Below are 26,186 nucleotides of genomic sequence, written 5' to 3' on the forward strand. Positions count from 1 at the left end.
TAAAGATTTTTTTTTTAAATTTATCAGAGAGAGAGAGAGCACAGGCAGACAGAATGGCAGCAGAGGCAGAGGGAGAAGCAGGCTCCCAGCCCAGCAAGGAGCCCGATGTGGGACTCGATCCCAGGACGCTGGGATCATGACCTGAGCCGAAGGCAGCTGCTTAACCCACTGAGCCACCCAGGCGTCCTGATTTTCCTCCTTGTCTGCATTTTCCAAATATGTTGTAATGTCTGTATAAATTTCATCCTCAAGACTTATAAAATATATTTTATTTAAAACAAGGAAGTGAAATAATTTTTTGTCAAACGTTGGCTTGGAGGTAAAGGGAGTTGTATTCAATCTTCCAACAAAGAAGAGATAAAAAAGGGATAACATGGCCTTACAGCGGCAATATGCGTGGGATGATTGCATCACGTCCCGGTGTGGAGCCTGCTGGACACTGGGAAATTGATAAAACCTCACTTGAGCTCCGTGTTTAAAGTCTGTGACTAGATCAACTCTAAGCTAACTTATCCTCCTAATACACCATGATTTTAACGTTGAGACAACAAACCTTTGTTCTACTTGCTTCTAGGTCACTGCACTTTCCTGGTTTCTTCTCATGACGTCTCCGTCTTCTTTGCTGCTTCCCTCCATTCCTCCAGCCTGTAAACATTGCACCACCCCCGTGCTCAGTCCTTCTTCACTGTCTCTCTTTCTGCACTCCATTATTTGAGGATCACATCTGCTTCCATGGATGTAGAAGCCATGCATATGCGGAAACTCATAAGTGTGATTCTCTAACCGGGACCTCTCCCCTGACCTCTAGATTGGTCTGACCAACAGCTCAGCAAGTCTACCTAGGTAACTGAGAGGCATCTCCAGGGTAACCTGCCCAGCCTGAGGTCCTGAACCCCTCAAATCTTTGACCTTGACAGTCTCCTCCATCTCAGCTATTGACTACCCTCTTCTCCCAGTTGCTCAGGCTGAAAGCTTCGGATTTAGGCTTGGCATCCCCCTTTCTCTGAGACCATCCAGGTTATTAGTAATTCTGTGTCCTCTATAATCAACATATACCTAGAACCCAACGGCTTTTTGTCACTTCCACTATTAGCCTCCTGGGTGGAAGCGACTGTGATCTTTGACCTAAGTGACTGTGATGGACTCCTACCTGTTCTCACAGGTTCTGCTCCAACACTGTCATCTCAGGAGAGCCATCACAGCAACAATATAAAACTGTAGGCTGGATCATGCTGTCCATTTGCTCAATGACTTTTCATCTCACTGAGAGCAAAGGCCAAGGTCCTCACAGTGGCCAAATAGAAGTCAGTGGCCATTTAATGTCATTGAGTCACAGTACTTAGAGAATTCTAAAATGCTGAATGTCATGAGACATCAAGAAAGTACCCATAAATAGTGCTCCCCCAGGCAAAGCTAGACCAATGGTCACCCCTCCTCTCAAACTTGGTACGATCTGTCTCCCCATCTCTTTCTGTGGTCTTTTCTTGTGCCGCTCTCTCACATGCCAACTGCTCCCATCTGGCCCCTTTGTTCCTCCTTGAACAACCAAGAACATCCGTCTCTCAGGACCTCTGCCATTGCTCTTGCCTTTGTCCGGCACGATCTTCAGGATCTCCATATCGGCTTTGTGAAAGACATTTGGAGATTTCAGTGGAGATCTGAGGCCATTGAAAACATGGTTAATTTGTTCTACAAAATACAGATATGAATTTGTGAGTTATCTTCCATAAAAGTGTTGACTCGAGTTTTGGACATACCCGAGATTGTCTAGGGGAGATATTAGAGAAACTAATGACACTCTAATGACTGGCAAGAGGAAGATGACAGAGACAGAGAAGAAATTGCCCCCAAGATAAGGCATTTATTCTTTCCCCAATGTATCACTAATGTGATAACTTAGACCGTTTGTTGTCCTGGCTTAGAGTATTAGCTCTAAATTCAGATTGTTCATGTTAAAATCTTAACCTCACATTTTAACCTTTTGCTAGCTAGGTGACCTTTGGCAATTTACATAATATTTCAAAATTTGTTTTCTTTTTTTGGTAAATTAATAAGTTTAAACTGACTTGAACAATGTCAGCTCCTATTAATAATGCTTGGCTCATTAGTTACATTATTATTGTAGGAGATTCCTCCAAAGCTCTTAACTTCATCCAGGGTGCTGGTTCTCCAAATGGTCTCGTAGTCTGGAAAACTGGATGGGAAGTCATGTTCCACATAATCGTTCAACCAAGCTCTCGTTCTACCTGCAGCAGAATTGTTTGTTATTGTTGTTTATAAAAAAATCTAAGTAAAACTGTCATGGTCAGCCCAAGTAGGACCAAAATAGTAGACCTTTATCAATTAGCCACCACCAAAGATACGATATTTCTGACTTAGGCCTTTTTTTTTTAACTATTCTAGCCGTGTTGTCTCTTACAGTGAGTCTCACTTTGTTTCTTGTAAGGTAGAGAAGCTCTTTGGCTTCTGACCACTCCTGTCATCTCCACTGAAACCAACAAGCTTATTTCAGCTGTATTGTTTTGTTTTTTCTACTTCCATCTCTAGACCAAAGACACACTTCCAAGCAAGTTTTCAAAGGTACTGGAACATCTCACTATGAGCTTCTTAAGACCTTGGTGTTCCATCTTAAGAACATAGTTCGAAGGGAAGTTATGTTTCATGTAGGGTAAGCCATTCCAACATTTCAGTCTTAATTCCTAACTGTAATTCTCCATCTGGAAGGACCGTTTGTGATGTCTCAAATCATTTTATTCATTTAATTTGTGCTGCCTCTGAGGCATGGTTCGGTCAACCAACCATATTAACAATGGGATCTTTCTAGAATTTTCTTTTAACATTCACATATTGGTGAATTTTATCTGCTCTGAATTGCACAATTCTTCCACACATATTGCCCAGATTTTAGAAAATATTATTTAATTAAATTTTTTCCCTTTTTTTATATGTAAGCCTCCTCCTGAGATTGACTTTTTAACTGTTACACAATGTGCATTCTGGGATCTGACACTAATTATAAATCTGGAGGCAATAAGCAGTGGTGGGAGTGAAGTATGAGGAGAATTAGTCTTTTCTTGCAGGCATCTTGCATTTCAAGAAGGGCAGACATTTTATCAGGCAGGAAATAAGGGGTCTTATTTTAAATGACTAGAGTAATTTAATGTGAAAGAGGAATATTTGAAGAGAATTCTTTCAAACCCCCCATACAATCTTCTGGGTCATATTATTTTCTAGTTTTGTACCAATCAAAAAAAGAATTTGAAAACCCATTTAGATTTATGTTGAAGTTTGCTGATCTGCAAAATTAAGAATTATATTTTCCCCTTGGTTATCTCAAAAGTGTGCAAAAAGATGAGTTCTAAAATATGTTTTTTCATGTTAACATATTTATTTTAGCATAGTCAGGGAAAGGCCACAGCTTTCCTTTTGCATCTCGAGCCAAGAAGGTATGGATATGAACTTGGCATTTTCTTCCCGTGCATCAGCAGGAAAGCAGACGCACCCACATGCTGTCTTGCAATCTCTCATGAGATTTAAATATCCTGTTGTGTTGCAGCAGCCACTCGTCCTCCTCAGCCCTAGCTTCCCAGTGCAGGTCATTCCAGGTGGTCACAGAGGTGAGCCCGACCTGCACAGACTGATGAATTCTCATCTCTGCATGCAGATTGGATTTTCCTGTATTTACCCCTGACCAGTATAAATATTTGATCCCAGAGTTTTCCCATTTTCCTGAATTTCTGCTCATTGCCATCACTGCTCTTATCAGGTGCTGGCCTAGTCAGGGTTCACTGTTACAGACAACCGAAATCAACATGGGCTATTTTAAGTAGAAATGTAATTTATATATTTTGTCTAAAGTTCAGGGAAATTCGGAGAAAGCTATAGAACCCAGATGTGAAAATAAAATAAAATAAATAAACAGATGTGAAGAGGGCGCTTACACTCGGAGCCATGTTCAAAATCACACCCCAAGAGCAGCCAGTGAGACATCACAATGCTGGACAAGGATGCTGTTTCAGGCACAAGGTTGCTCATCAACTGACCTCGAGAAGGTGAGGTCATCCTAAATTGTCCAGGTGCACCCAAGTAATTATAAGGGTCCTTATACGTGACCAAGAGAGAGGCAGGAGAGCCAATGTCAGAGTGAGCTGCTGTGAGGAGACTTGGCCAAATATTTCTGGCTTTGAAGATGCCTAAATTTAAAACTCCAAGTAATTTAATTTTAATGCATAATGAAAATTGGCTTTCTTACTGCCTCTCTCTCTCTGTCTCTCTCCTTCCATATCTGTGTGTGTGTGTGTGTGTGTGTGTGTGTGTGTGTTTCTAGAAAGCTGCACAAGAAGCTGTTGAATTGGTTTCCTCCAGCATGGAGGGTAAGTGGGTTCCTGATGTGACCTGTGACTAGTGGAGTTTTTATTTCTGAAAGGAGCATTATTGTTATAAACCATAGAAAGGAAGCAGACTTCCAATATGAAGTCAAATGTGCAAGACCATACTTATAGCAAGTAAAAGAATAAGAATTTGAAGGTGGATGAGGGCCAAGAGGGCAATGAGAAGTGTGTCGCGGGGGTAGACGAGCCCCAGCTGGCGGCCGTTCTCGTCTTGCCAGACCCGCTCACTCCGGTAAATCACCCGCATCCTCCTCCTGAGTCCTCCCTGTTCCGCGGCAACTGAACGGACTATGCTCCTGTTTCTGGCGATGGACTCAAAGGGCATGCCCTAAGTTTTCAATATACCCCGGTAGTTTCACCGGATATGACCTAAAAATCCTCCAGATTCCCCACTGAGCACCATCTCTCCTCTGAACACAACTTACAACCCCATATTCTTGAGGTCATGGCATTCCTAACTAAAGAGTTGGAATTCATTATGTTTTTTCCAAGATCACCAGAGTTCTTGAGTGTACACATGCATTTCTTATATCCATGAACAGTGACAAAAACCAGAAAGTTTTTATTATGATATTTTATTATGGGTGTCTGTAGGAAAAAAAAAGATCAACAACCACATACAAGCTTACAAAGTTAAATTTCAACACATTCTCTGTGTTACTGTGACAAAAGCGCCCCACTATTTGTCTTTTGTTGTTGTTGACTTTTACAGGATCAAGGGAGACAGTCCCCTGAAGTGACACGCCAATAAATGTTTTTGACAGGAGACACGTACAGATGGTGTGCATTTATGTTTTGAATGCAAGGCAACAATTCTGACCTAGAGTTTTTAAAGTGAAAGTACATTAGCACCATAACATGTGTCTTTAAAGCCTTCCCAAATATCGGTAATCTTGATCATTTCAGCAATGACAAGAAAAGAGAAAAGCACCTGTAAGAGCAGTTAATTTCCAAGATTAAAATAATTGTAGATTTTAAAATGTCTCTTTAAATCCTTGTACTATACTTTTACCAATATTTTAGGAAACTATTGTTAATTTATATAATTTTTTTTTTTTATCTTCCAGGTCTTCTAGAATTCATCTGCATTTCTGACCAGGTTGAGGTAGTTGAAACAGGGAGGGCTTTTCTAATTTCATATTGACTATTTCAGAAGGAATGGTTATCTTTTGATGGCAAGCCTAGTCATTGCTCTGTACATGGGCTAGGATTCAAAGAATATAACACAGTGTTATTGTAAGAGTGTTGAAGTTTATTTATTATAGCACCATTGAGACATTTTGAAATTGGAATTGGTAAAAAAATAGAACAAAAGGCATTTGGACTGTATTTGGTGTAACAGCAAAAAAAACCAGAACAAAACAAAACAAAACAAAAGTATCCTTTTTTGCCAAATTATACTTTTTCCAAAACCTTTGGAAATAAATAACTGGAATTGAGTTGGTCACTTGTACTGGTTGACAAGGTTAGGACGAGAGGAACACATACGGAGTGTGAAATTTTTTGCTTGGGTTTCAGAGAGAGTTTGGTTTATAAAAAGCAAACAGGGCCAATGTCCACACCAAATTCTTGATCGGGACCACCAATGTCATAGGGAGCAATATCGACAATAGGTAGCCTCACAGCCTTGCGCGTTCGGTATTCGAAGACCGTTTTGCCCCATTCCCCAGTGTGTTTCTGTGAAAAAGAGGGAAAAAAAAATGTGAGCTATCATGATGTTACAATTACTTAGACACTTCCTCTGACTGACCAAGTTTAAGAAAATAGTGTGCCCTAAGGGCATTTCCAACTTGTTAACTTCCATGAATGTGAGACGTTTTCCATTTTAAAAATATAATCATCCCAGATAATAAACTATACTGGGCATTTTTAGAGATTGAGAGAGAAAGTGTGTGCATGTGAGGAGGTAGGGGCAGTGGGAGAGGGAGAGAGAGCATCTCATGCAGACTCTACCCCCCGTTCGGATCCCCACCTGGGGCTTGATCTCACAACCCTGAGATCATGTCCTGAGCAGAAATCGAGAGATGGATGCTTAACTGACTGAGCCCCCCAGGCAGTCTAATAAGCCATATCATTAACCAAAAGCCTTACAGAGCTTTAAGGTACAACCAGTAGAGACTGCCAACGGCCCCCCAATTTTAGGAGGCCTGGTTGGTTACTGCTACTAGATACAGTTGGTTTACTAAAAAGTGAGTAAGTCTCTCATCATGGAATTTGTTACTGTTAGAAGTGAATTCTCCCTTTACTTATAAATGATAGTAACAAAGAACAGATTCAAAGCTAACCTATAAAATTAAAAAGAAAGCAGAGATTTTTGATTGAGTCCATATAATAGCTAGCATGCTGAATGTATAGGAACCACCCAGGTTATCTGATAAAGTTTATATTATGAATTTAAATTTCTACTGATTTCCTTTCAACTTGTTTTACCCGGAGGTTGAGATGAAAAGTGTGTGTGTGTGGTGTTTAATACCCCGCCCTGAACCAGCAGACCCCATGTCGCTCACACCACATGTAATCATGTGTTCACCGCCATTATTCCTTTTCTTCTTTTCAAAATAGCATGATTAAACTAGAAATGCTGAGATCCCTGGGATCCACGCCTTTAAAAATGTCACTACTTACAGTGCAACCATCCTCCAGAACTGTGTATGTGAATTTGCTGTTTCCTTCGGCCTTGAATTCACCTTCATTTGACCCCATCAGCCTCAAGGCTTTCTTTACGTTGCCGCTGGCCTGATCCATGTACGCAATGCTGTTCCTGCAGTGATAGGTGATGTTCTGGGAGGCCCGGCTGGAGAGAAGCCGGAGGAACGCTAGCTGGACGTCAAGGACGTCTTCCGGAAGGTCAGGATTGCCATAGCTGAACTGTGATGGGGAAGACACAATCGATCAAACACGTTAGTTGTACCCATATGTCCTAAGGGATTCACGCAGTACAGTATGGTCATTACAACACAGGTTAGTCATGTATTTTGTGTATGAGTATTTTATATATGAATATGTTCTTATTGCATGTGTAACATGCACGAGAGTAAAACAGGTGTTAAGAATTCTAAGAAAGGTGGTTGCATGCAGTGGATCATTCCACCTCACTTCGCTTTGGGAGAGAAGTTATGAAAGTTATAGAGATAGTCACCTGGATATACAAAGCCATGGTGTTCTCCTATTTATTTGCTAATTTAGCTTTGTGATGAAAAGTTGGGAAAAACTAAAAAAGTTAGGTGAGTAGGAATGACTTAATGAAAAAAAGGTGTATCCTTTATTACCTGAAAACCACCTTCCATGGATTCTCCAAACCAAACATGTTTCTTCTCAGCACCAGAATCTGTCCACCAGTTCTTCCGTGGAACATTCCGAGGACTGGCATTTATGCATGTTTCCCCAGTTTCCATATTGCAGAATACTTTAATGGCATCCAGCTTGCAACCTTGGTTTGGATCAACCCAATATTCTCCTGAATATTCAGTCACAAAAAAGAAAGATGGGAATTGGTTACAAAATCCGGTAGTGAAGTTTGGACCAGAATGATTTTGTTTGTTTATCTGGTACAGCACTCATGATGTTGCTTGCTAATCTATTTGTATTTTATAGTATAGTATAATACAGAAACTTTTATTGAAGTTGTGAAGATTAAAAAGAGGTACAATAATTTCAAAGCATTGAAGTAAAATATAGCTTCTTGTATGGAACAATAATGATCTACTAAGCCAAGACATTTTGACTGTTGTATTGTGTTTATTGAAATCTCTCCCTCTTTTTAAGATGATTATCTATTTAACATGGCTTTTCTAAATAATGTAAGCTTTTTGCCTAATCTAGGTTTATGCCAGTGGGTTTAACCCCAAGTCCCTGTGAATGATGCTGTTCTCTATCTTAACTAATTTTCAGAAATGACTTCTAACAAAGGCAATGTTCCATGTCAAGGTATTTGAAAACCTGAAATAGTTTTTGTTTTTCAGAAAGAATTAACCCAATATATGCAAAATCTTACAGTATTATAATGTTTGACATAATGTTATGTAAGTCTTGGATTTTTCTTTTAACTGTTTCTTAATATGAAAAAGCTAATTATATTTATCACAAAAATTAATCTCATTAAATAAAGATTGCAAAAGTTAAATTGCAAATTACGTCTGTACCAAGTTGTATAAATTTTATCCTGAAAACGCGGTGATCTAAGTTGCTTTATCACTCAGACAACTTTGGAATGATATGCAGAAACCTCCCAAACCGTGACTTATATTACAGTTTCTTCAAGACTGTCTTGAAATGTTCCCACATTTAGAATATTTGGGTTATTTATGTTCCATCTTAAGGATGGAACCGTGTATACTTCCTGAAAATATCAACTGGTTTCAACTCAACCAACATTCTTTAAGTACTATTTCTGCTATCAAAGATCTGTTTACAGTGAAGCTTTCTCTTCCCCAAGTTCTCATCTAAGCAGCTTTCTCCGAGCTCTTGTTCCCATGAGCATGGAGGACTCCCGCACATACCACTCTGGAGCTCAGGGTGGCAGAACTTCAGGTCTCGGCAGTTCCGAGCAGGGTGTTTACGAGATCCATCAGGACTAATGAGGCTTTCTAGTTGTCCATTGACTGATTTGAGTGATGTCATGATCTCCTCGGTGTTGATTTTGAAGTCCATTGGTTCATCTCCATAATACGGGGCAAAACCACCAGCTTTTTCACCTCCTCCAGCAACACCCAGGGCAGCAGCCCCACCACCGCAGCATGGGCCGGGGGCACCAGGAGGTCCAGGTGGGCCCGGTTGTCCAGGGTGGCCTGGGGAGCCCTAGGATGGGTAAGAACAGGCATCATGGAAGTGTGCTTGCTCTTTGCCGAAGGCATATGTTGCTGGGCCAAGACGATGCATCAGAAACAACTAATACATTCTCATAATCATTTTAAGAAAGGTTTACTCGAGTTGTTTTGTGATCGAATGATAACCAACGGTAATAAAGGTGCTACCATGAAAGTTACTGTTCTCCCCCGGGTGTGCAGCAGTGGAGTTAGAGCACAAACTTCTCTCTATCATGTTTCCTTCAGAATGAATGATGTAAGTACGGCTAACTCTGACACACCAGAGGGAATATGATCAGGAACCTGGATTCGGCTCCCAGATTCGCCATTAACTCTGTGTCTTTGGGCTGATGACTTATCTGTGTTTCAGTTACCAAATGTGTGTCTTGTGGGGTTAACGGTTTTTATTCTGTTAATGCCAAAGATATGGGATGGGCGGTATTGGGAATGAGGGTATAAGGAGCAAAGCAGAAATCACGAAAGCCATTTGAGAAGATGTACTACAGGTCACCAGTCACTACGGTGAGCATAACTGGGTGATCTCCAGCAGAGTTCATTTGGTTAATTGGGCTTTTGTCTTCATTCTGACAGTGACTACTCTCTGATCAAACTGTAAAAAAGGTGCCCTTTTTTTCTCTTGTTGTTATAGTGTGATGGAGAATGGGTAGACAATGTCTAAAAGTCATTGTTCATTCTGTAAGTTAGGTCAGGTGCTTGTATTGCGTCTGACTCACTATCCAGTTTCCAAATCTTATAAAGTGTCTCTGGAGCATAAAGGCGCAGTCTGAGCGTGGTCTCACCTCGGATCCTCTTTCTCCTCGGTTACCTCGTGGCCCTGGTGGTCCGATGGGGCCCGGATGCCCACTCGTGCCATCTTTGCCAGGGGGGCCACTGGGTCCAACGGGTCCCTAAAAAGTTATCGTGATGTCACAACGCTAGAATATCTTCCAGCTAGAATATTTGAAAAATATGGATCTTCCAAAATCTTTCTATGCCACTTACTCTGGGGCCTGCAGGTCCTGGGCTACCGATAGCACCTTGGTGCCCGGCGGGACCCTGAAAGGGAAAGAGGGTGAACACGAATGAAGACTTCTGAAAGAGCGAGGGACCGCACACTCGCGACCCGGTCAGGAGCACGGGGACCGCCACGGACTGTGACTGTACTCTTCCTTCGCCCCCCGACCGCTCAGGCCAACTACTGTTCCGACCAAGCCCTCACAGCCATTTCTCAACTCTTCTAGCACAAACTTTCAAAGGTGAGCACTTTTCTCCTTTGGGTCTCTCAGATTTCCCTCGCTCATCACGCACTGAAGGGGCTTATCTAACAAGGCGGGTGCACTTACTGGGGAACCCGGGGCGCCCGGACTACCGGGAAATCCTCGGTGTCCCTTGATGCCGGTCGAGCCACGTTCACCGGTTTCACCTTTGTCGCCACGTGGACCTTGGGGACCCTTTACAGACACAGTTCAAATTAAGTTCACAAACACACGTACATATTGGTGAAACAAAACAGAACTTATAGCCATTAAATCTAGTTGATGACCTTCCATTAGCTAGAAATCCCACGTCCGTGGGAGCACTAAAGAGCCTTCTTGTAATTTTGACTTTTGATCATTGATGAAACCCCAGTAATTGCTACATAGGTCCTTCGCCCCCAGGACCTTCTAGATCCTAAACTGCTTTCTGTGTCATCAATGCAAAGTTGAAATTCTGTTCCATGGTGGGGTGTGCTGCCATCCCCTTTCCTGAACGTGCCAGGAGGTAGAGCGCTTCTTAGACTGTAGATAAAAAATAACTCACTGGAGGACCTCGGGAGCCAGCAGGGCCTGGAGCACCAGAAGGACCAGCAGGGCCCTGAAACAGAAACAGACAGGCAGGGGATTATTTATGTATTGATAAAGCTTTGTTTTATTTAAAGGTTAATCTCACTGTGATAGAATAATAGCATGCACACTATTTTTGAAAGTTAGTGCCACTTTCTCCTTCCAAGTGCTTTCTCTGCTTGTCTTTCCGAGGGGCCTGACAGGAAAGCTGGGAAAGTCTTGCTAATTCAGCCTGCGTCCACCCACTGAACGTGCACTTGGGCTGATTAATGCTGCCTCAAATTTAGTAATGATTCTCCATTAACTCCTGCCCGAAGCTTCGCAGACACCTTTCTTACCACAGTCGCCTAAGGAATGAGTAGCATAAAAACTAAAAGAAATGATAGTAGGTCATAGGTGGGCAGATGGCACATCTTATCTTCCACCAACTAATCCCTTGATTGAGGAAAATCAGTAAGCAATGAAAAACTCACCGTTTCTCCTCTGTCCCCACTCTTTCCAGCTGGACCGACGGGACCAGGGGGGCCTGGATGGCCAGGAGCACCAGGGGCACCGGGAGAGCCGTTTTCTCCACGATCACCCTGAGGACAAATTCACAGAGGCTACATAGGATCAGCAGCCACGGTTCCGCACCCAAACCCACTGTGTGATGTTCGTTATACCTTGCCGCCGGGAGCCCCGTCTCGGCCTGGAAGACCATCTGATCCTGGGTTTCCCTGATTAAAAAAAAACAGGAAGGAGAAAAGAAATCAAACTCTTGCAAACCATTCAAATCTGATCTAAGCCATGTATTCTCAGTGGTAGCAAGAATCCTAAAGAGGATAAAAATTGGTTCTTGGGACTAAACAATCTTAGCTATTACAGTGGCTGTGGCCCTTCAAAGGGTCATACTTCAGTAGGTAAGCAGTACACCTGTGGCACTAAAATTTCACAGGTGAGAGAGAGGGAGAAGTGGTTAGGGAAAAAAAGTGTAAAAAAATCCTTAGGAAAGAGATAACAAGTAAGAGTGTAAGAAATAGTAATTTAAGCTGATAGTGGAAATCTACGGTTTAAGAAAAGACTTCATCACTGATAACATGTAGCACGTTTTCATGCCGAGGAATGCTATCAACTGGGGCCTTCCGCATCCCCAACTTGTGTCTTTATTTAGCTTTTACAGTCTTTTCCATTAATGACCATTCGTTGGGCAAATATTAATGAACATGAACATTGATGATTATTCTAAATTGTAATAGAAGAGATATCTTATTAAAGATAGGAGGAGAACTTCGGCATGTGGCAATATTTACACTCTTAGACATTAAGACACAATGTGACCCTTGCTTAAATAAATTACCAGACACTGTAAGGAGAGTTGGGTATTTCCCGAGAACGAGCGCTTACATCTCTTCCAGGTTCACCAGCTGTGCCGGCCAGACCAGGAAGACCCTGGGGGCCAGGAGGACCACGCTCTCCATTGTGGCCAGCAGGTCCTGGTTTCCCACTTTCACCCTGTGCACAAAGAAATAAAAGACATTTTATTTCAACTTATTTTACCCTTTGTTAACTTCAAATTATTTTTTAAACTTATTATATCTTAGCAATCAATATGTTATGAGATTTCCTTATTTTTTTTTTAAGAAAAGCTTTGTTTTATTAAAAACTCTATTGCATTTGTTCCTAAAGCTATCCCTGTCATTGAAGAGGAGTAAGTTCCTTGTATTTTCCTACTTTCCAGGTGACTCTGGCCAGAGAGCTGAATAATGACAATGATTATATTATTTAGAATACATTCTAATATAAGATTATAAATGAGACATGGCCATTTTGAGAAAAAAAATAATTATTAGCCGTCAGGAAATTATAGGTTTTACAGTGACCATCAGAAGGTTATATTGAACATCTGTCTCCGTTTAAACATATATATATATTTATTAGATATGTTCATATAAATTGAATATACTTTAGTGTTATATATTCATTTCATTACAATATAATACAGAATTTAATTACCTCATTTGCTAAGTGGATATTTAAGATACTGACTATAACATGCTAGTATGTTACAGTAATATTAGGGAAAGAAAATTAGAAACAACTCAACAAATTGAGTTGATGCAAAATTGGTAGTAATGAAAGACTTCCATGCGTCTATAAACTGACTAGTTCCCTCTGTAAAACTGAAAGTCAACCAAGTAAAGGGTGTTCACACATCTCGTAGTAGAGGTATTTAGGGTGGCAAGTCATTTTCTGTCACATCAGTTTCTTAGGGTTAATGTTCAAGGCTGCCCTATGATGGGCATTGCTTCTGTGTTCTGCAGCCTTAAATAAAATGCATGCTTCCTGAAAATCTGAACATATCAAGAATTTGCATCTTTTACAGGAAAATTTGTTCGTGACGTGCTTACTACGGTTAAGTGATCTGCAAAGGCTACCAGAGGAAGCAGTCCAGGAAAAGACGGCCGCACTCACCTTGATGCCCTGTGGGCCTGGGCTTCCCCTAGGGCCCGGCATGCCCGGGGGTCCTGCGAGACCCCTCGCTCCGGTAATCCCGGCAAGTCCCAGAGGGCCTGGAGCTCCCTGTTGAACAAAAAAGACAGCCTTAGTTCTTCTCTCTGTGACTCTGTTTTCCTATGTTGAATTCATAATTCAAAATAAAATGGTCTTGTCAACCCACAGAGCAGCGCAGCCACTCACCGGAGGGCCCTGGGGGCCAGGTGACCCCTTCTCTCCGGGCTGGCCAGCGTCACCTTTAGGGCCAGACACCCCAGGGCTACCGGGAGCACCATTGCTGCCAGGGGGGCCGGGGGGCCCGTCCTTGCCTGGAGCACCGCTGGAGCCAGGGGGGCCTGGGTTACCCTGCAAAGAGATGTTTTGAAATTGGTGTGTTTTATAATGAAAAGGTGAATATTTCTTCCCGCTTTTACCTGCAGTTAAGATGGGATTCACGACAAAGTAAAGTGGCAATGGGTAGGTTTCTTCTCTCATGCATATATGAATATTCTTTATGGAATAAAGAAAAATCATTTTTAAAAAATACTTACATTATTACCAGGAGGACCAGGAGGACCACGACCGCCAGGGAAGCCAGCAGCACCCTGTGAAGGGGTGATATGGTTTTGAATTTCAAATCTGAGGCAGAATGAATAATTAACTACTAAAAACAAGCATAGAGGGTAAGGAATGGGATCTGCCCTCCGCCCTGGGAGCACTTATGGTCCGCTGGTCTTCCTTTCAGCATCACACAGGACATATGATGAAGGGATTATAGTTTTTATACTCTTCCGGGATCTAGTGCATTCAAAGTCGTTTTTGTACAGATTGGCATGAACTAATGCTTTCGAATCACAGTTTAGAGACACCAGTAAGGAGAATCGATACTTACAGGACCCCCAGGACTCCCACGTTCACCCTTGACGCCAGGGGGGCCAGGGGGACCCTATATGGAGTGGAGACAGAAATGGTTCATCAGAATTTCACCAAAATCAAAATCTGAAAGCAGCCTTCAGCCTTTGCAAACCACGTAGCTCTACTTCTTGTGAGCCCTTTCGTAGCGCAGCCGTACATCCCGTCATTCTGCGGCGCGCTTGAAGCCTGTGCACTGCTACATGTCAGTGAGAGCTAATAAAACTGGGGGGCGGCTACAACGGACCTACCCATGAACAGACAAAAGTCCGCAGAACGGTGACTCTGGGAAGTGGTCAGAGCACCTGGACTGGGGTCCTATCCAGACTGTGGGGGCATCAAAGCCAGACGTGCACCCCTGGGAGGACGATACTCATCGCCTTGACAAGCTCTCCCAGGACGGAGTCTTGGACGGTGGATACACTGACGCTTTCCCCTTGGAAACCGAGCGAGAGAGGACACTCACCGCAGGCCCGGCACCGCCCGGAGGCCCCGCGAGGCCAGGGGGCCCGCCTTCACCCTTCTCGCCAGGAGCACCTCTTTCTCCCTTGGCACCGGGCTCGCCGTTCTGTCCCTGCATTCAGAAAGGACAGCCACCGTGAGCGGACGGCCTTCCCGGGCCCCCCGGCCTATCCCGCTCTTCCTTCAGAAACACAGTGCTCCAGGTGCCAAGTGGTTGAAACAAACTTGTAAAGGAACGTTCTCTGAAGACGGGCCAAACCAAAACCAACAGAGATGCTTCCAGGATAGAAGAAAACTATCCAGGAAACGTTCAAATGGATGTTATTCGTCCTAGGGGAGAAAAGCTCTCTGAGGACTGTGCTTTGGAAAGGAACGCCAGCAAATTCGCCCGAGAAAGGTAAGGCCCAGAGCAAATTTTAGTGAGTATCATCTTCCAGTGGAATAGCTTTCAACACTGTCAGTGTCTTAAAACCTCGGGTATCGTGTGAGCCTCATTAATGGGGCATAAAGGCACGTCAAGTTTTTTAATTCCGTTTTTTAAAGGGGAGGAGTGAAGTAAACAATCACACACACACACGCACATGCACACACGCACACACACACACACACACACACGGGGCGGGGGGGTAAAATCTCCTACGGGGAAGGAGAAGCTGAGGCCTGACTAGAAGCCAGACTCAAACATGAGTTTCTCAGCCAGGGAGGGTTCTGGGCTGCGTGCTCATACTCACAGGAGCACCGGGGAAGCCGGCGGGTCCTGGAGGTCCATGCTCGCCTCTCTCACCCTGGAGGGAAAACATTGTCATTGGTCACCGTGAAGACGCCTTCACACAGGACAACAACATCGCCCCCTGGACATCTCGTCTCCTTCCTTTAAGCACGAAGTACGCGAAGCTGACCAAGATAGCGCGACTGGGGAACTTTTCCACTTCTCAACGAAACCAGGAGTGGACACTCCAGAACCTTCCATTCCTCCTGCCTCTGATTGTGATATTATTTACAACAAAAATAACCTGAGAATTTTGAAGGATTTAACACATGCAATCATATGACTTCTAAAAAATGTGAGTATTTAAAAATATACTTAGGGTTACTTGAGAAATCAACCAATTAATTAATTAGGACCATTTACTATGTATCTGTCCTGAGTTGCAAATCCTGAAGGGAGAGAATTCTATTTAGATCTAGAAGGTGCCTCAGGCAAGATCCTGCAGTTTAAGAAATATTATTTACAAATGTATATTATTTGTGCATTTTAAAATTTTTTTCCAGAATTATTTAGGATAGATGGCTTGATTTAAAACTGTCTGCTGTGAATTTTGAATTTCAGAACTTGAACCTTCCTTTGCTTGTCACACAATTCCTGAAACTGTCATCCTTCCCTTGAGACACGGGGCAGAATCACTAAGGAAGGAAGCAGGGGTCCCTGCTGCCTGGGTGGGGCTATAAAGTACATGGAGAGTCGTTAACACTCACAGGGCCACCACGGGGACCGGCTATACCCGGAAGTCCAGGGGCACCACCTTCACCCTGAAAAAAGAGGAAAAAACTTTGCCCTGTATCCCAAAAGCCCGGGACATTTTCTTTGGGTTTCTAAGTAGTATGAAGTGTTACCTTATCTCCAGGCTGACCGGCTGGGCCAGGGGGACCAATGGGACCTGTAGGACCCTAAAGAAAATAGAAATACATGTTTGATTTTAAAGATAAAATTATTAATTTTATTAATGAGAATATATTGACATAGCAGTCACCTAATAAACTAGATACCATGACTTCTATGGTGGCTCGAATGGTGCTTCTCTTGGTGTGTAAATGTCGCCAGGCCTACGGCTTCGGGGAGTCTATGGAGACGCCTCTAAAGGACAGTAAGACTCAGTGGAACTTGACTGATTCCTTTTTCTTTCCATTGCAGAAGGTAAGTGATGTGGTGTGAGATCTTACAGGAATAGCTTTTTAAGAACTGAAATGCATTGCCTTATTCAATTGCTTGATAATCCAAAATGTTTAACTACTCAGAATATAAATGCACATATTAAAATTTCCAAATTGACATTTTCAAATATGAGTTTTACCAACATAGGTGGATTTTTTAAATTGGCTGATGGCCTACCCATCTGATCTGTCGAAAGTGAAATTCCTATGAGTTTCTTGAAGGTGACAAGGTAAGTGTGACACGTGTGTAATGACTTAACTGTCTTGCTTCTTGGCTGTGGTCATATCTGGAAGATGTTTGTTTTTAATGGTTAACTCTGAAATAGTTACAGATTTCCAAGACGTTGCAAAAGAAGATCCCGGAGAATGCTATGCACCTGTCTCCCAGCATCCTTCAATGTTAACATCGTACACAACTTCGTACAATATCAAACCGAGAAACGCCTGGGGACCATGCAGAGAGCTGATTCAGGTCTCACACTCCCTCGTGCTGGTGTGTGTGAGGACAAGCTCTAGGCCCCGCTAGGAAGAGTGGTGTGGTATGGTGACGATGCTCCAATGCACGGCTGCCGTGAGACTCCCTCTCAGGCCCTCTTTCAGTCACACGCATCTTTCTCTCCCCTCTTCCTAACTCCTGGCAATCACCAGCTCTGTTAGCTCGCAAGTGTTGCATGGACGGAATCCCGCGGTTCGCACCCTTTTGAGATGGACTCTGTTTCACTCAGCCGTGTCCTTGAGGTTTGTGTAAGTTGTTGCATGATTTCCTTGTCACTAATGTTGCACTTACTTACCACTAAGTAGGATTCTGTGGTATGACTGTATTGCCGAATTACCATGTGTATAAAATAAAAAAACTGTCTTTCTGAGCAGTGTTGATTATCTTGGATTTTAGTGACTTGGATTTATGATGACTTCAGTTTGTGACCTTAATTATACTTTTGAGGTTTTTCTATTCTCACGTCAGTGTTGAACCAACATCAGGTAATAACTGATATAAACTAGGAATTTTAAACACCGCGTCACTTCGGTCTTCTTAATGGTCAGAAAAGGCAAACCATGGTCTAAGTGATGGTGATGAGTTTTTAGGACCAGCAGAAGTCGAGACAGGGAAGTCTTCTGCGTCACACTCAGGGAAGTCCTATTTGTGCCCCGCGGGGAAACTCACCCTGGGGCCGTCTTTCCCTGGAGCTCCGTCAGCCCCCGCGCTGCCCGGTTCGCCCTGTCAGATAAGAGCCAGAGTCATCAGGTTAGAGTCAGATAAAAGCCGGAGTCATCAGGTTAGAAGCAGCCACAGGGAGACTCGGCCAGGAAGAGGAGTGACCCTGAGGACGTGTTGTGATGGCCGGTGAGTGTTCTCACGAACAGTCATTCTAGCAACACACCTCAAGTTTCCCTTCCTAGAAAATGGCAACATTAATTCTGAAAACAGGTTGCTTTGCAGCAGTGCTTCTCGCCTTTAACCCAGGAAGTCTGTTCTGTGCTAGAGTTAATAGCACGGACGTGCCTACCTTGTCACCCTTTGGGCCGGGGCCCCCAGGACCTCCTCTTTCTCCAGGCATCCCTTGTAGACCAGGAGTGCCGGCAGGTCCAGCTGGCCCAGGGGGACCGGCAGCACCCTGAAATCAAAGGACACATGGTGAACCACCGGAAGGAAATGGAGTGCATTTTGTAAAGTCTAGAACGGATCGTGCAGAGTCACCTTTCCTCCTTCGGGACCAGGGGGGCCAGTTCCACCTCTCGGTCCCGCGGGCCCCACGGCTCCTGGAGGTCCTCGTTCACCCGGGGCTCCCGAATCACCCTGGGGTAAGAATGCAGAAGAGCCCTGTTAGCCGACCCAAGACTAACAGCAAACAAAAACACCCTAAATTGTATTATTTGGATGTAGACCACTGGGGAACTTATATTTTTGAACAACTGGGAAGTGCTGGTAGTTATAAAAGACATGCATTTGATGAATGGAGTGAGAGATGGAAACGGAGACAGAGAGTGACGGGGGAACCTCCATGTCCGGTCTGATGAGCTACCTCGGACACTCTTATCGTTTTATTCATGGGGGCTTTTTTTTTTTTTTAAGATTTCTACCAACACAGTTTTCCTGTGCAGAGTCAATGTCCTGGAAAGGTTTGACTTTTTCAATTTCAGGCCCATAGCTGCCTCCGTAGTATTTATTCATGTCAGAAAATGTGATTTTTCAGATGGAGCAAATCTAATCTGCAAATGTCTTGAGTTACCCTGTGTACTCACCAAATAGTTGCACTGTTGAGCTTCTAAAGAAAGACCATTTTGCTTTGATATACCAAAAGTGAATCACTAGTCAATTGCTCTATAAAATGCTGAAGAAATTAGAAAATAGATGGAAATACTTACCTTGCCTCCTGGAGTTCCAGGTGAACCGGATTCACCCTTTGGACCCTAGAAGATCGGCATTATCTGATTAGGCCTCTGTCAGAATGCATGTTGTAGGAACATAAGCAAGATAGCACATGTGACTGGCTTGCATTTTGTACAATTTGTTAAATCTCGAGCTATGTACGCTTTCTTTCATTTCATGGTAAAATAGAAACTTTCCGTGTGATACCTATGATTGAATAATTTTTCTTTGTTGAATATTTTTTTTTAAAGATTTATTTATTTGACAGAGAGAAATCACAAGTAGACAGAGAGGCAGCCAGAGAGAGAGAGAGAGGGAAGCAAGCTCCCTGCTGAGAAGAGAGCCCGATGCGGGACCCGATCCCAGGACCCTGAGATCATGACCTGAGCCGAAGGCAGCGGCTTAATCCACTGAGCCACCCAGGCGCCCTCTTTGTTGAATATTTAAAAACTGTACGTTACAACTCAGAAACAATGACACGAGGAAATGCAAAAGCTAATAACTGATAAATGATCACGATTTATTCTTTCGTTTTCTGAGCTCTTTTTAAAGAAGGGCACGCCACTTACTGGTTCGCCGGGTTTTCCATTTTCTCCTGGAGGTCCACTGGTTCCAGGCAAACCCTACAAAGAATCATATTTGCTCTTCAAACACTGCTTACAGAACATCTTCTCAGTGTATGTTTCTTCAAGGTATTCAAACTGGTTTTAATGGTCTTTTCAAAGCTACAAAATTTGTGGCTCTCAAAATCCAGTGACAGAGAAGGGACAACCATATCTTCCAGACTTAATGTTTCTCTCCCTCTAGTTTTTCTACCACTGTACATGAAAATGAATGGATGAGTATGGTAAGATTGATTTAACTATGTGGATTTAAATTATTACAAAAATAAGTATAAGCATAAAAAATTTTATTAATTAAATTAATTAATTAAATTAATTTTAATTTATTAATTAAAAATTGACTAATGCACTCATTTTATTTCAAGGAGGAAGACAGACCACAAATGTTAAGCTTAAGATTAATTATAATTTAGTAGTGTCATCCAAAATTTGAACTGTCAGTTAGCTCAACAAAGACAGCTCTTGAGAAGAAGTATTGAATTATCTGGTAGAAGTGGAAACCCAGGGATATGAAAATCAGTTCTTACTTGTAATCCTTGTGGACCCGGGGGGCCTGCATCTCCTTTGTCACCGGCTGGCCCCTAATGTAGAAAAATAGAATGAGATGTTCTATTATAAAATATCCTTTCATATTTAATCCACACAGCTTTCTTTTCAACAGACTCATTGCTTAACTGAAACTTAACGGTGTGAGGAAGGGCACAGTCTGGCCTACAGAACTGATGCGAGGGAGACATCCTCATTTCTAGTTGGTCAACATTTAGCTAACGAGGTAACCAAGCTTCAAAACCACTGTGGTGAACTGTGATGACATAGTGTTGGTGGCGATAAGATTCCCAAAGTCTTTCTTCTGCCCCACCCCCACTCACTTCCATCTCCAAGTTATGTGAGCGAACTTACGGTAGGTCCTGGGGGACCCTGAGGTCCAGTTTCACCATTCTTTCCAGCAGGACCCTAAAGACAAAAAAAGCAGTCAGGGAAGCAAAGATAATGGAGATCATAAACAGAAGCCATAGGATGGAAACGAATGCATCTAGAGAAAGCCGGAAAAGGGAATGAAAGCCGCATACCTGAGGGCCGGGACCTCCAGGGCCACCTCGTTCTCCATTCTTGCCAGGTGCACCCTAAAGAAGTAGCCAGTATTGACTAATTTTCAAAAGGAAATCATTCAGTGTCCTATTCCCTAATAGTTTTGATCTGCCCCTTCCATATGCACATGTATGCGTCCACAACCCAAAACTCCTTTCTAGAACTAGATTGCCATAAATTTCTCTACTATTTCCCCAGAACTCAAAACTCAAAACTCAAAAAAAAAAAAAAAAGAAAAGAAAAGAAAAGAAAAGAAAACAACAAAAAACAACTCCCTGTCTCACATGGTATTTTGACTTTCATATATTATACCATGCTTTGAAGCAGAGATCAGGTTTTGGCATCTCTGAACTCCCACAGGGCAAGGAAACGCCTTCTGTCAAATACTTATTGATTAAATAAAGGAAGGGACTCACATCATTTCCTTTAGGACCAGGGAAACCCATGACACCAGGTTGACCTCGGGGACCAGATGGGCCTGGAGGACCTGGTCGACCACTTTCTCCTTGACTTCCCTAATGAAAAAAAATTAAAAAATTACATGAACAGAGGTTTTAAAAAGATTTCATCAAAATATCAAAATATGTATATCAAGACTCTACAATATACATCCATGTAGGCCGAAGTGTGATTCCATTATTCACGGGGCTTATCAAATGAGATGTTAAACGTGTACATACGGGAGGCCCCGGTTTTCCGTCGCTGCCTGGTCCTCCTGGGCTTCCGGGCATACCCTGAAATGAAGAAGTTAGTCAGGCGTTTAAAAAGGATAATTAAAAATGATATGTATCTATGTGAAATTTTGAGATTTTCTATGTAGACTTTTATTCGCACACATTCTCCTGTCTATATCTCAGTCAAGTGTTCTGTTTTCCTTCAGTCAGTTCGAACCTTCAGTTATCTTAAGAGTGCTTGTTCTGTCTGGAGGCTGTAAAAGTACAGTCTGTTCTAAGGAGTCTTTGATCCTCCTTTATTTGCCTTTCTTCTTACTAAACGGCAGTGTCAAGCAAGAAAGTGTTTCTCGGTACCCTCATGCCTGGACCTCCGGGGGCACCGTCTCGTCCGGGTTCTCCAGGAGCTCCTCTAGGCCCTGCAGGGCCAGGACCACCACGCTCTCCAGCGGGACCCTATGAGGTGAGATAATTCGACAAATCAGTAGAAGAACCTTCAGTGACCTAGACATTGATCACATTTAAGTTACAACTAGAAAGCTTCCTTTTGTCTCTCTCTCTCTCTCTCTCTCTTTTTTTAAAGATTTTACAGCAAGAGAGGGAACATAAGCAGAGGGAGTGGGAGACTGAGAAGCAGGCTTCCCACCAAGCAGGGAGCCCGATGTGGGGCTCGATCCCAGGACCCTGGGATCATGACCTGAGCTGAAGGCAGTTGCTTAACGACTGAGTCACCCAGGCACCCCTTCCTTTTGTCTCTTAAAGAGAGCTAGTGTGCTGCTGACATGCCGTAAAGTCACTGTTATCTATTAGCTTGGGTTATCATATTGTGAATATTTTGAGGCAACTTTGATAAACACCATATGCCAGAAATATTCAGTGGGTATCACAATACATTTCTGTGTGTATAAAATCAAATATCTTTGATGATATAAAATCATTTTTGTGTAGTATTTTAGAGTTTTCAAAGAATTTTCAAGCATTTTGATTTACTTTATTCTTGCAATGATACTGAAATAAATAACTCTCAGTTGACACATATGTCAGAAAATTCTCATAGAAGCTAAGTGACTTGCTTTAGTTACAAAGCTAGGAGAAGAGCTGAGCAGCGGCAGGAATCATTACTGTAAACTGGAAATTATTATTATTTTTAAACTGCAATATATTTCTTTCAGATATTTAGGTTTTAGTTAATAGGAAACTATATGGAAGAATATAACTATTTGTAGTACCAGCAATTACAAAAACAGAAATTAAAGTTACCCACCTTTTCTCCTGGAAGGCCGTTGGCTCCAGCAGGCCCTCGGAATCCAGGCACACCCTGGAAATAGTGAAACACAAATGTTTCAGCCCAAAGCATGAAAACTTTTTCATAATTTCTGAGTAGCAATAGAGATGTTCTTGTGTTATACAATGTCTCAAAAGCAGTATTTGGGATTGAGTACTCAGCTTAAGAAAAAGCATGATCTCCTCACCCTGAAGGTCAAGTTCTATGTGAATGAAAGTGATCCAGGTCTCCGTTGAGATGCCTGTGGGAAACGTACCCTTTCTCCTGCAGCTCCTGGAAGTCCGTTCGCACCAGGCTCTCCCGGAGACCCATCTTTGCCATCTTCACCTTTAGGTCCCGGAATACCGGGAGAACCAGCTTCCCCCTAAAAACAATGCCAATAAAGGGATAAATCCAGTTGCAAAACTGTCATCTGAAATAATAAATAATCCATTCTGTTGGGGTAACACTTACACGTTCACCACGTGGCCCCGGCTCTCCTTTGGCACCATTTTTACCAGGTTCACCCTAAATGAACAAAATCTTGGTTTAAAAACAGGGAATCCAGTCTAACAAAATCAGCAGTGGCAACTGCCAATGCCGTGGTAAAATCAGAGCAAAACCAGCATAAAATCAGCTGAACAAGTACAAAAATTCTGCTGTTTATACTTCTTTTGTGGGAATGGAGCCACACCCTCCAAGCAACCAAGGGAAGTTATGCAACTTACTGCACTGCCACGCTGTCCAGGAACCCCATTGGTTCCGGGTGGTCCAGGAGGACCCCGGGCTCCCATCAGTCCAGGAGCTCCAGGAATGCCAGCAGGACCCTAAAAATAGCCCAAGAACACCACATGAGTCAAAACGTGAGCTGTCTTTTCTGAAGAGCTGATAGACATCACAAATGGACGGTCACACAAAGCACAAAGTGCAAAAGAAGCTGAAAATGTGTGTGGCTGACACGAGGGAGGGGGCGAGGGTAACGTACCATTTCACCTTTGCCACCGGGACTTCCATTGCTCCCAGGAGGGCCCTGGGAGGGAGAAGAGTGTATTAAAAATAATGTCACTAGTGAGCATACATTGCAAAGTAAATTCACTGGTGGCGTTGGGCTTTGTAGAGATTTGCAGACTCCTCTGACTGCGGCACAACACACCACGCAGGCGAGAGAACGATCACTATCTTTACAAATTAAAGACAATCTGAGCTTGGTCTGAATTGTTAAGTAATAAACAGAGGAGGTGTTTAATCCTGTTTCTTCCTTGAATTGGTGTGATCAGTGATCCGGGGAGCACAGTCTTTGAAGCCTCGGATCACTCTCTGTCCTCTACTTCGCTTTGTCAACTAAACATGAAAGTCATAAATTCTAGAAGAGTTAAATCTCAAGGCCCATGAATTTTAGTACTAATCCAGTCCGTATTTATCACAGTAGAGTCATCTCAAAGCACCAAGCAATGATTAAAATATATAAATCTTAGGTGATAACAACAGTAAAGCAGATGCTTTCATGACACAAGTGCAGGGACGCGCCGCAGAGGCCGCGTTGGTCACTTACGGGAGGACCTGGTGCACCAGCATGGCCCTGAGGTCCAGGTTCTCCTCTTTGTCCGGGGGACCCGCTTGAGCCGGGGGATCCCGCAGGCCCAACTTCACCCTAAGGGGAAAGACCCGAAGTGGTCAGTATCTCTCGTCACTTCTAACCACTAAGCCAGTTTCAGCCCATCTCCCCAGGGCTGGAAGTGCAAGATGATACACCCGTCACCAGCAAAGAATCATGAATCAGGAAGGCAGAGAAATGCTGCGTGTGATTACGGGATGTGCTTCTCAGAAAGGGACTGGGAAACGAGAAAGAGATAGCGGAACAGTTGAGTGCCAGGGATAACCCCTTTGGGAATCAAAAATAGGGTGTTAGAGATTGAAACAGGTAAAAGGATACCTACTCGACGGGTAAACCTATGTATCATTTTAAAGAAACAATTCAATGATTTTTCTGGTGCCTCAAGACCTCTTTCATATTCTTCTGTAGAAATTCATGTTTACCTTAGCACCGGGGGAACCGGGGAATCCTGCAGTTCCAGGGGGTCCAGGGGGGCCCTGAAAAAAATTAAAGACAATTTCAAGAGCTCTTAATCAAGGAAACCGAAGCTAACATAGTGCTGGCTAGGAAGTTGGCACACACACAATAGAGAAGACAATTGCACAGAGAAAATAGTAGTTATGGCCTGTGGATGAATATTATGTGCAGAATCAATGTGGCAAAATAACAAGAAACTACAATGTAAAGCGAGAAAAGTAGGTTCCCCCTGCCTTCTGCCGCAAATTCTCCGACTTTGTGCAATTTCTTTAGCCCGGAGCTCTTGCACTCTTGTTTATAATGTGGATCAACAAGATCTATTTTGCAGGGCCCTGCTAATGGCCATGTCCAGGACTGGGTATTAACAAGTGAACTCTATACAGATGTTAGTAATGGGCCAAGTATAATGAAAAATAGCAGGATTTCATTTATGGGTTTAGTGTTTCTAGATTGTTTCTAGATTGTGTTTATGGACTTAGTGTCTGTGGAGTGAATGTTTATGGACAATGTTGAGTTTTAGGTCTGTAATCCGTATTAGTCCAGCATTCCATACCGTGTAACCTCTCACTCCCTTAAAGAAACAGATAAAAGTTACTTACTGGCTGTCCATCACTTCCACGAGCACCGTCATTACCTCGGGCACCCTAGAAAGAGAAGTTTGTCTCAAACATGTCCTGAATTCTGAAAACCCAGTCATGAGTGATGTTCTGACTAAAATTCTCACTCTGTGGAGCTGACTCTGCTTCCAGTGTACTACAATCTACTTACTAAGAACATATTTTTAGAGTCAAATTGTTAACATTCTGATGTGTACAACAATGATGTGTAGAAGAACTGGGTCCTGCGTTTAACAGAATAGACTGTGAGGGGTGCCTGGGTGGCTCAGGGGGTGAAGCCTCTGCCTTCGGCTCAGGTCATGATCTCAGGGTCCTGGGATCGAGCCCCGCATCGGGCTCTCTGCTCAGCGGGGAGCCTGCTTCCCTCTCCCCCCGCCTGCCTCTCTGTCTACTTGTGATCTCTCTCTCTCTGTCAAATAAATAAATAAAATCTAAAAACAACAACAACAACAACAACAAAGAATCAACTGTGAATTAACTGTTCAAGTAACGTAGACAAAATAGACACTTAAAAATTTTTTCAAAAGAGAGGCCCTTATGTAAGGCCGTTATTTGTTTCCCTACAATGATAGCTACAAATAGGAACTGTTAAATGCTATCTCATGGGAAAGGTTTTCCAGAAGATTGCCACAGCCTGCAGACGGGGCTGAGGCCCTGATCTGTGACTCTGGCAGGATCGGTGC

The 26,186-nt window shown here is 43.0% G+C and overlaps 1 protein-coding gene across 1 annotated transcript in view; it reads right to left on the reverse strand.

Annotated features, from left to right (window-relative positions):
- Positions 1-5,622: 5,622 nt before the first annotated feature.
- The window catches only part of COL3A1 (collagen type III alpha 1 chain), a 39,371-nt gene continuing 18,807 nt past the window's right edge, over positions 5,623-26,186 (reverse strand). The window contains exons 14-51 of the mRNA XM_082690500.1: positions 25,486-25,530; positions 24,853-24,906; positions 24,368-24,466; positions 23,801-23,845; positions 23,544-23,642; positions 23,290-23,343; positions 23,093-23,200; positions 22,816-22,869; positions 21,909-22,007; positions 21,561-21,614; positions 21,297-21,395; positions 20,862-20,915; positions 20,692-20,745; positions 20,319-20,372; positions 19,738-19,791; positions 19,165-19,209; positions 18,497-18,595; positions 18,306-18,413; positions 17,963-18,016; positions 16,480-16,533; positions 16,342-16,395; positions 15,597-15,650; positions 14,870-14,977; positions 14,384-14,437; positions 14,043-14,096; positions 13,696-13,857; positions 13,471-13,578; positions 12,403-12,510; positions 11,682-11,735; positions 11,493-11,600; positions 10,997-11,050; positions 10,540-10,647; positions 10,199-10,252; positions 9,997-10,104; positions 8,891-9,188; positions 7,661-7,848; positions 7,017-7,259; positions 5,623-6,068 (exon numbers count right to left, since the gene is read on the reverse strand). Of these exons, the coding sequence (XP_082546626.1) occupies positions 5,922-6,068; positions 7,017-7,259; positions 7,661-7,848; positions 8,891-9,188; positions 9,997-10,104; positions 10,199-10,252; positions 10,540-10,647; positions 10,997-11,050; positions 11,493-11,600; positions 11,682-11,735; positions 12,403-12,510; positions 13,471-13,578; positions 13,696-13,857; positions 14,043-14,096; positions 14,384-14,437; positions 14,870-14,977; positions 15,597-15,650; positions 16,342-16,395; positions 16,480-16,533; positions 17,963-18,016; positions 18,306-18,413; positions 18,497-18,595; positions 19,165-19,209; positions 19,738-19,791; positions 20,319-20,372; positions 20,692-20,745; positions 20,862-20,915; positions 21,297-21,395; positions 21,561-21,614; positions 21,909-22,007; positions 22,816-22,869; positions 23,093-23,200; positions 23,290-23,343; positions 23,544-23,642; positions 23,801-23,845; positions 24,368-24,466; positions 24,853-24,906; positions 25,486-25,530 (3,450 nt within the window). The 3' untranslated portion in view covers positions 5,623-5,921. The remainder of the gene's footprint in view (positions 6,069-7,016; positions 7,260-7,660; positions 7,849-8,890; positions 9,189-9,996; positions 10,105-10,198; positions 10,253-10,539; positions 10,648-10,996; positions 11,051-11,492; positions 11,601-11,681; positions 11,736-12,402; positions 12,511-13,470; positions 13,579-13,695; positions 13,858-14,042; positions 14,097-14,383; positions 14,438-14,869; positions 14,978-15,596; positions 15,651-16,341; positions 16,396-16,479; positions 16,534-17,962; positions 18,017-18,305; positions 18,414-18,496; positions 18,596-19,164; positions 19,210-19,737; positions 19,792-20,318; positions 20,373-20,691; positions 20,746-20,861; positions 20,916-21,296; positions 21,396-21,560; positions 21,615-21,908; positions 22,008-22,815; positions 22,870-23,092; positions 23,201-23,289; positions 23,344-23,543; positions 23,643-23,800; positions 23,846-24,367; positions 24,467-24,852; positions 24,907-25,485; positions 25,531-26,186) is intronic.

This window comes from Mustela nivalis (genome assembly GCF_964662115.1).
Source record: "Mustela nivalis genome assembly, chromosome: 11".
In the NCBI taxonomy this organism is placed as follows: Eukaryota; Metazoa; Chordata; class Mammalia; order Carnivora; family Mustelidae; genus Mustela; species Mustela nivalis.